This window comes from Buceros rhinoceros, unplaced genomic scaffold (assembly GCF_000710305.1).
Source record: "Buceros rhinoceros silvestris isolate BGI_N320 unplaced genomic scaffold, ASM71030v1 scaffold19409, whole genome shotgun sequence".
In the NCBI taxonomy this organism is placed as follows: Eukaryota; Metazoa; Chordata; class Aves; order Bucerotiformes; family Bucerotidae; genus Buceros; species Buceros rhinoceros.
The window spans coordinates 24,537-34,785 of record NW_010429965.1 but is presented as its reverse complement, the minus strand read 5'-3'; the positions used below and the strand labels follow the sequence as shown (position 1 = coordinate 34,785).

The following is a 10,249-nucleotide window of genomic DNA, read 5'->3' as shown; positions in this document are numbered from 1 at the left end:
AGGGAAAGATTTCTAAGGTACAGGACACTTCTAAACTGGCATGTGAAATCATGACTGGAATTGCCTTTACCTTCTGAGAAAATACTACATAATACCCAGTTCCTTTGGCTCGGCAGGTGAGCTTGCAAACGTCTCCAGGAAGTACTCCAGCATACTTGGGGACCCATTCAACAAATGTCTTGCTGCCCTTTGAGTCAGATTGATAGCCATTCCTTGCTTCACACTGCTCTTGTCGAAAAGATTTAGCTGTAGAATTATTCACATCATTAATGACTATTTCATAGAGCACACTGTGAATGTCATTATGCCCACCTATTACTCCAATTTCTTTTTTACATAATCTTTCACCACTTCACTTAGAACTGGCCTTCAAACCCTTCAGCTGTGTTAGCTTGGAAATCTTCCCATGACATAATAAGCATTAAAGGGTTGAAGTTTGCTTTATGGTTCGTTTTCCAGAACTGAAATTTCTTTTCATTCAAATGTCCTTTCTGTATGGCATCCAGGTGAGGATGGGGGAAGAATTAGAGCACAGTACGGTATTGTCTTAATGATGAATGTCTTGCCTTGGTAAATACATTTTAAAGAAACTACAACGAACTTTTGTTGTTTCACAGTCAATGTTCAATATTTACTATCTATGAACACAAAGGCTGGAGCATGAAGGTACTTTGGAACAAAGGTACTTACCATTTGCTGGGCAGGGTGTGACGTTGCAGGAGCGGTAAATGGCCCTCTTGCCGGTGCAATACCGACCGTTATTTCTAGGAGCTGGGTTATTGCAGTGACGATGAGCAAACTGAACTCCTCCACCACAAGTACGGGAGCACTGTCCCCAAGGTCCCCAAGACCCCCAGTTACCATGGCTTGAAGCCTGAAATATATGGAACAGTGGGAGGTAAGCTGCAAACGTGAATGAAGGTGCTACATCTCAAAGACACTGCTCATGTTTTCCTCAGCTGAAGGCAATTCCGTGGTCATTTTAATTAGGGATAACCGGTATTAGGAGCCTTTTTTCTTGCAGCAGAGTTAGTTTCTGTCTGTTAGTTTCTATCTGCGCATTGATGACATCTCGTTTGGCACTGTGCATGCAAAGGCAACACTGGGCCTTGCTCTGCCCATCTGCCTTCAGCCTGTTTCATGGAAGACACCCACGCACCAGAAATAGTGCCCACAGTCTTTTTGTGCTGCTCTCTTACGTTTTGCTTTTCCTACCAATAGGGACCCTTAAACTAGCTCCAGGGGATTCGGCCCCCAGAATATGTTCATAAAGCTAATCTGTGATTGATTAAATGCAATTATTGTGATGTGCAGGTACTGCTCTGTATTACTGGCAAGAGGTGAAGTTGTCAGGTGTATCTTGCAACTGTGCTAAATTTTCTACCTAGAAAGATTATTGGAACAGCATGTAGAAGTATACAGTTCCATGAAAAATGGTGTTCTAAGGGCTATAGCTTGATTTGAATGACTCTCATAGTTTGTAAAAGCTCTACAAATCCATACCTCTTCTGTGGGTATAACAGAAGGGGCAGTGCTACTGTCTACCATGTAAATTTATGAGTATCTGAACTGTGCAAATGACAGCTCTCATGAGTCTGGGGACTCTTCAGATATATAAAGTTGACAGAGGGGGCTCTGTCACTGGAGGTACAACCTTTGCTCCTCCAGAAATTATATTGTGGATGAACGTCATCTGCCTTTATCTTCACTATAGTTAGGGTCCTGGAGACTTTCAGGTGAGGGCTGTAAATTAAATTTACAGATTTAATTAACCCCACAGTCTATTGCCAAGAAGTCAGTCAGGAAGCAAAGAACAAGTCCTTGACAATCTTTCTGTATGTCCTGAGACCATATTTACTAAATTGGCAAATCCTCTACTCTGGAGAGATGCTCCCGGTTTTCCAGGAATGAAGGCTTTCATATTTCAAGAAAAAAACACACTTCTTGAAACTCAGCAGCCCTTTTCCTTCGTCCCTCACCAATAACATTCCAATGACATGTTAAAAAATAAGGCAGTTTTCAATCAATTCCCATAAAGCCCCTTTCACTCTCACAAAAATCAGCACCTTTGAGAATCATGCCTTCTAAAATCCTCTAGGGTCACAGCTGGTAACTTACTGAGTAGTATTTCTTCTTGGTTTTGTCAACACATTTTCCCTGAAGGCAGATCCTCCCTTTTCCACATGGTGTTCCCTCCACAGCAGGCAGCTTCTTAGTCAGACAAACCATCTGACCTTGGCGTACAACTGCACACCAGAGGCGAGAGCACACATCCATACCAGGACACACTGTGTATTCGGGTCCAAATGCCAGTTTGCACTGACGAATGGCATCGTAGGTTTGTCCTGGAAGTTCCTCAGGGCCCACGATCTGCTTTCTCGGTTGGTCCAGCAAACAGTTACCTAAAAGAGCAAAAGACCCATTATTACTCATTTTCTTGTTTTCTCTGCTGTACTGCAAATCTGTCATTCAAGTTAGGCAGACCAATAATGACAGCGAACCTTACTGAAAGGATTCTGATGTCAACGGAAGGGCTCTCTGAGGTATCATCAGGTTTTGGCCAAGGCCATACCACTGCAACCGTGTTCTCACACAACAGCACACCAGTTGTTGAGCTGCCTGTTTCCAGTCTGAAATGAGTTTTATTCAGGTGCCTTTGGCCTTTCATACTAGTTACCTTGATTTGAATTGACTTTGAACACATTCCATGCTATTTATCAGCTTGTGATTTAAGAAACAATCAAGACTCATGGCAAAGTAAGCAAAGCTGTCATTTGAACTTTGAGACAGAACATCAGAAATGGTAAAGCTTCTAAAGGGATGACAGAAAAATCACAAAAACCAGACTTGTAGCTAATGGGGCACCTAAAAAATCCCCCAAACAGCCCACCAAGAAAAAAACCAAGAAAAAATCCCCAACAGATCAAAGGAAAAATAAAAGTTGCACATCAAACCTAATGTTGATGGTAAATCTGGACTGGGCTTTTCTTGTAAGGAATGCTACTTGGCTGCTTCTGGAATTAGCTTGAAGAAGGCTAACCGTTTTACACAAAAATACATCAATAACAGAAAGAAAAGAAAAAATAGCATCAACATAAAGAATTGTGTATGTGTTTTGAGGTATATTACAGAGGTCAAGATTTGTCTGGCAAACTCTGAAAATGATAATTCAAATTTTGGTTCTACAGGATCTACTGATAGATTTTTTTTGCTATTGAAAACATCACTTGTTGACATGGAGAATTATTTATTCAGTGTAACCTCTTTTAAAGTTCATGAAAAGGATATGTGATCTGGGCAAGCTTCACTTATCCTTGGCCAAAATAATTTACCACAATTTACCTCATTTTGGAACCTACACAGGTATTCTTCAGTTGGATGGATCATGTGTGAAAAAAAGGCTATCCATAAAAATCTGATTATTTACTCAATTGATTTTACTCAAAATGGAGTAGAATTTCAAGCTATGTCAGTGGATTTACATGAACTAAATACCTCATCTCCCAAGGGGTTTTCCTTCCAGAACACACACTTATTGCAACTGTTCTGTTTTTTCTCTAAAGTCTAAGGCCAACTAGCCAAACCAGGCAAAAAATCTTTCTGCATCATCACTTACTACCAAAAAACTCTGCCTGTCCTTTGCTGACCCTGATTTACCCTAGCCTTATCTTTAATCTGGATAAGGCTGACTTTTTAAATGCAGACAAGGTGTGCCAGTGCTGATGAGCTGAGTGCCATGAGATAAAGATAATTAGAAGTACCCTAGCGTTCAAAGTCTGTTGTACTGTTAAATATTAGAGACCTGGGGAGGAGTGAGGAAGCACGGATTTTTTTTGTCCCTGGAGTTTCTAAAAAGGACATAATTGGCAAAAGCTGCTGTCAAGTAATAACAGTGGAAATCATGCTTCACACACCTTGTGACGAGGGAGGAAGCTAGTATAGTGTTAGGGTGGGGATGGGATGGCACTAGCATCCAACGTGCAGTGGTATACACCACTCCTATATACCTACTGCAGTTTACCAAACTCCCAATGTATCTGTTATTCAATATTTTAAAGCACCATGATGACAATTTTGTCATGACAGACACTGCTGCCTATCACTGAGATGTACCATGACTGACATGACTGGAAATACAAACTTAGAGAAAAAATAAGAAAGAAGTCACATCCTTGCATATACTTGATCTGTCAATCACTTTAGTTAACCCCATTTGAATACCTTTCACAAGTGAAAAACAAACAGGTTTCACAAGCTTACAAAGCAAATACCACACTATCTCCTCTCTAGGACACGGGAGAATGAGGTCCGAACTTCTCCTTAACCAATACCACCGAGGAAACATGTAGAACTTCTATAAAGTCAGGTGCTCCAGCAGATCTCACACAATAAATTCAAAACTGAAGACAGCAAAGGTCCCTAAGGATTCCCCACAGGAACAAAAGACAAAAGAGTCTTACAATTACAGTTAGTAGCAGTGTCTACGTTTAGACAGGTTGCAATGAAGTGCAGGTGTTTTTACCACCGGCTCGTCCAACCTCCTATTCGTAATGGTTAGAGAGGACAGATTTAAGAAATCGGAGATTGTTTTGTCCTGGGCCCCCTGATTGAGAGGGTAGAGAGGGCTTCAATTCACCACATTACACTGCAATGTGCAGAGCGTGTATATACCGCTATTCCCGTTTTTGTCCTGAGTACAAAGAACATCTGTGTGCCCTGGAATAGAGCAACATTGTTGGCTGATGACAGTGTTAATTAAGCCATCTCATTATCTCTCCTCCATGTTATGTGTAATATATCTTGGAAAAAAAAAAAGGCAGACTAAGGTCTGTGCAGGAAGCAGATAACCAGGAGGATATAAATTAATTAAAATAGAAACAGTCTTTGTTTCAGGTTGCACAGAGCACTAAGCACTCTGACTAAACACAATAAATCGCAAGCAATCATATACCATGGCCTAATGGTTGGCATGACAATAAAGGCAATTAGTACCTTAGGAGAGGGCTGGCTAAAAGCAGATTGAAATAAATGTCACTTTCTTCTGGATACTAACTGAGCCTTTTCTTCCTAAATGTCAAATTGCTGTCTTGGGTCATCTCATGAGTGTAAAATAAATGGCGATATCATGACTTTGACGTTTATAGTTCTTATAGTGGGCCTCAGGAGACAGGGAATGAGCACCTTGATCCTCCCCAGATCTCGTGGCTGACATTGGATGAGACATTTATATTAGGATTTATTTAGCTGACTTTAACTGTATGTAATGCTGGTGTCTCCAATTCAGTCAGATGTCAGACGTTTCACTACTCAGGCAAATGAGTTTTCGTGTAAATCAGCACCACTAGTGCAGCTGATGAGATCAGTCAGACCACTGATGCCATTGATTAGACCTCTTTGCTTCACAACGAGAATGTAAACACCCAGTTTGGGAATAGCTACCTACATAGTAAATACCGACATCTTCTCAGATGAGAATGCTCCTCAACGTCATTTTCCAAATTTAGCAAATCGGAACATCAGTACAGAGTGAATATCTAAATTTATATAGGAAACTTACTTAAAGATTTGGTGAGACATTGACTGTTCTTTTATAATAGAATACTGCTCACAGATCCAAACTTCTGGACTTCATTCACATTTCATTAAGCTTACCCATAGGAAACAGCAGATGAAGCACTTTATTTATTTCCTCGCACCAATGCTGCCCTGTTTGTCACAAAGCACAACTCATAGGCTTATTCCCATTCAGACCAAAAGCCCGGTGCAAACTGCTTAGGCTGTCTATCGAGAGAATGAAAGTCTCCTCTTGTTCAGTGTTTCCCACATAAGCTTCCTATAACTATGCAAAACCCAGTCACAAACATCCTAAAAGAAAGCCTGGTACATGAATATCTGTATTCTTTTACTGCAAGTGCTATTTTGTGCCTTCCTCATCTGCATTACGCCTACAGCACTGCTCAAAATTACACCTGAATGGTTAAGTTTTATCTTTCCTCTGCCTAGCAGCACTTGAGAGAGATATCTAAGATCTTCTTTCTGTAGGAAGATTGTAGAGGAGCTCCTTCTTGAAAAGAAAAAGGGAGGGAAGACACTGCAACTATATGATACTAACCTCTCCCAGCTAAGGAAAAAAACCAAGCAACTCAAAAAGCAGGCACGTGTTTATTCTGAAGGAAACATGAAAATATGGCACATTGTATTATTACCAGTCCAAAGCAGTCTGAAAGGCAGCGTCATGCTCTACTAAGATCCTGCAGTTTCTGGTACACTCAGCGTACGTTACAAATGAGAATTATGGAGTATGGATTCATTCACTAGCTGGAAGAAGAAAATAAAACCAGAAGTTCCCTTCCTAAAATAACGCATGCCCTTTCAGCATAATAATTTGAAGAAACTGCAATTTAAATCATTGACTTCCATTTTTACTTCATAGATAGTTTTTGTGTTCTGTTAAGACAAATCTTATATTTAAAAGAAATAACTGAAAAATAATATACTTCAACATAAAATGAAGAACGTTACTCAGAAAAGCTCTCTGAAGATCTGATCTATCAAGAAAAGAGATTCCATAAACCTTTTATATTTGAAATTACACCAATAGCATCAGTAATAAAATTAATTCCCAAATGGACCTCTATGATGAGAGGTTCACATTTTCTATGAATTATTTCATCACATCGATAACTCTTTGAGACTACACGCCTGAGTGATAACCACTCATGAGTATTAGAAAGGGCAATGTACCCCAACCCATCCGTTAACAGACTGACAGATCCCAAGCCCTTTTCATGCAGCAAAGAACACAAGACTTTGTGAAAAACGTCAGCAGTTGACGAACTTCTTGTACAGGAAGCGAGCACTCATAATGAGCAAGGAGAACTAGGCAGCTCTGAAGAATGTGAACCTCATACCTACTTTTACTGAAAAAACCTGGCAGAGTTATATTCTTAGACCTGTACGACTGATTGTTACAGCCCCTCCTTAACTTCCACATTGAGACTGAGTCCTGCTCGTGGATAAGTGTCCAAGTTTCAAGCATTCCCCCAGGTACAAAAAAACCAAAGGTGAGGTGTGTGGGAGAAATGCTCGCTTTGCATTCTTCATTGTTGGAGAAAGTAGGTAGCTGGATGAATAGTAAAAGAGAAGTCAGGTCACAAAAGAAGGATAAAAATGAGAACCACCTTTCTACTTGGCAGCAGCAGGAGAGGAACAGAAAAGGCAGCATAGTTCAGGGTTTGTTGTGCTCTTTAAGAGGTCATTCATGGATGGTGAGGGAGGTCCCTTTTTTTTTTTTTTATGCCCAGTAAACTGTACAGTACCTCAGTAACTAAACTAAAAAAAGCAAAGTTCTTTTCATATGTGGAAACTAACTTAGTAATACTGAGTCAATGCCAGAGCAATATGGGCCATAAAACAGGACAGTACAGATTAATGGATCTATATAAAATTGAGTGAAAAAATGAAGTCATTCTCCAATAGAGGAAAATAGGAGAAAATATTTCAGAGACCGCTGAAATTAGCCAAATATTTAAAAGCAAAAACCCCCTTTACGCTCAGCAGACATACCATACTTTTTATCCATAAGCATTCCGGTTACCATAACAACTTGATCCATTCACTCACTTATGTCATATTTATCTCAGCATTTTGGAATTTGAATGGTTAGATTAAGAACTGCAGTTGCTTTGGGAGCACAATTAAGACTTTAGAATTCACTAAAGAGTGAGGACTACGCTTTTTATTACTACTTTTGGAAAATGAAAGTTTTGCACTTATTCTCCAAAGGGTAAATGACGTATTTAACAAATATTAGTTATGTGACTTGGAGGGTAATCTCCTGGGGCAGAGGTAATCATCTTTCATCACATATAGCACAGAGGAGTCTTAATTCTTGCTTACATCTCCTCGACATAAACATAATAAATACCATGACATTATAAATGTAATAAATACAACGGCATTATAAAAATAACAAATGTCATTAATGGTAACAAGAACACAAACACTCTGCTCATATCTGTAGTCTAACACTAAGTAAAGCATATCACCCATTTTAATTTCTGTGAGTTAAAAACCATTTCCTTATGTCCTCTGTTTAAAATACTCTCTGAGCTCCTATCTGTTGGAATTGGGAAGACAAGACTGATTTCATGCTTTAAAAAAAATGTCTTTGCTCCACGTTCCAAACAAAATTATCGCGAACACACACTCCCTCAACTCTTTCTTTTCTCTCGCATTTGAACAATGCAAAGGGAGGATAAGACTCTGCCCAGCCTTTTAGACCTTTGCCTTGTATTGCAAGCACTTCCAAGATAGTCCTGGAAACGAGCAAGGAATGAACAAGCTGCTATAAAATGTTCATATTTAAAAAATAGATCACAGTGAAAACTAACATGTAGCTGACACAAGGTGTGATAATACATACCATGACCATCATCAAAAAATTCTGTTATAGTTGCTGAGGTGCATTTGGACCAGGGTTTTGAAGCATCGATGCTAGTCAGAATGGAGGACATCAGGCGCTTATCTTCCATGGAGCCAAAGTTCTCCTCACAAAATTTGGAGTCATCATGGGAAAGCCCAAGCAAGTGCCCTGTGGAAATGAAACAAATAAATGAAATGGTATGACCAGCTATTAGAGCTTACCAGCTGCAGTTCGCAGTCAAGGTAAAATGAACTGTATAATTCGTTCTCAAATTTTGAACTGCAGCCCAAAGCAGGCCACTTGAAATGTGGTATCTCTGCTTGGAGACAAGAAAGCTGTGACAGTTTACACCATCGCATACAGCAAGTAAGTAATGCCATCAGCTGACATGTCATCAAATGGCACTAACTGAAGCCTAACAAAGACTAAGTGAACTGTACTCAGAATTCAGTTCTTACTGTTTTTCCAAATCATCTTCAGCAAGAAATACTAATACTTCACTCTGTAAAGATGTTCCACAACTGTCTAGAAAGGTGCTACAATATCTTTCTAAATGGACAAAAATGCTAGTATTTATGGAACAACTACGTGTACTACAGAAGTTCTTAGAGCACACCTCTTGCTGAAGTGTGAGTACCCTTGACAATACATCAAAGAGTCTGAACAGTTTTCAAAGTCTCTTCCAAGCAGAGAGTCTTGTTTTGTGGGAGGGTGCTTTTTAGTATTGTTTTGGTCAGTGTTTTATTTTTGCTGGTTCTTATTTTTAAATGTATCTAGTATCAGATATTTATGCCCCAGAACACAAAATAATGTGCACACAAAGCAGCACATGATGGAACTTAAAAAAATGCTTCATGTGCAGGGGATTTCAGTTCACTGGTAGATGAGAACCCTTTTCCTTACATCAGTGATCCCCATCTTCTCTAGTCTCTGGGCAACAATAATAGATTGCAGGCACTTTGTTCATCAGGTTAAACTTTAACTTCCATGCCCATGCTGGATTATTTCACAACAAACTTACTATCCAAAAGGTAGATGACTGAATGGGAATCAAAGCTTCAGGGAGTTTAAGCCTGAACTTCACAGTCTTCAACCTAGCCCCGGAGATGGTTAACCAGCCATCCAGGGCTAGACTAAGAATGATTTAATGATAAGGACAAAGAGCACCCATCAAAGCCACTGCAGAGAAATAAACCTGATGCCCTTAAACAGTAGCCAAAGAGACACACTGTATCATTCTGCAATAACTAAAAGCCCTCCATGTACCATCAACTTCATGTTTTTGTTATAACGGCTGTAGACTAGCTGTAAGATGGCGCAAGAAGGGACACTGATGGCAGGGCATCACATTCTGATATCTGTAGCAATAGGCATGACAATAGCAATAACAATATCTACAATACAGCCTGGAAAAGGAGAAATGGGCAAATTTTACCTATTTGCCTTATATAAACTTGCTGTTATGTTGTTTAAAACTGCTTTGGGTGAGAACCCAGGAGGAAAGAGATGGAGGCAGCACTCACTGCTGAGCTGTGTCTGAGATTAGGAAAGTAGCTGTCCGATCACAAGTCATGCTAAGGCTGCAGGAAATTAGGGTTTAAGTTCTGGCAGAGAAACCAAGGTATCATCTGGCAGCCTTACATGCTGGGTTCTGGACCTAAGGATGGAGCTACAGGAAAAGTGACAAAAGGACCTCGATCTATCACTTCAAGTCGCACGAGTGTTGACTGAGAACAGCCAGTCTCTCTTCTGAAGCTACTGAATTCCCACTGGAGGGGAGAAGAATGAAGAGGGCCTATCTTTTTTTCTTTTCCTCTCTTTCCC

General features: G+C 39.9%; 1 protein-coding gene across 1 annotated transcript in view; it reads right to left on the bottom strand.

Annotated features, from left to right (window-relative positions):
* ADAMTS5 (ADAM metallopeptidase with thrombospondin type 1 motif, 5) overlaps positions 1-10,249 on the bottom strand; it is a gene marked incomplete at its 5' end in the record, with an annotated part of 39,816 nt that overhangs the window by 5,035 nt on the left and 24,532 nt on the right. The window contains 4 exons of the mRNA XM_010142856.1: positions 71-246; positions 691-874; positions 2,119-2,402; positions 8,426-8,593. Of these exons, the coding sequence (XP_010141158.1) occupies positions 71-246; positions 691-874; positions 2,119-2,402; positions 8,426-8,593 (812 nt within the window). The remainder of the gene's footprint in view (positions 1-70; positions 247-690; positions 875-2,118; positions 2,403-8,425; positions 8,594-10,249) is intronic.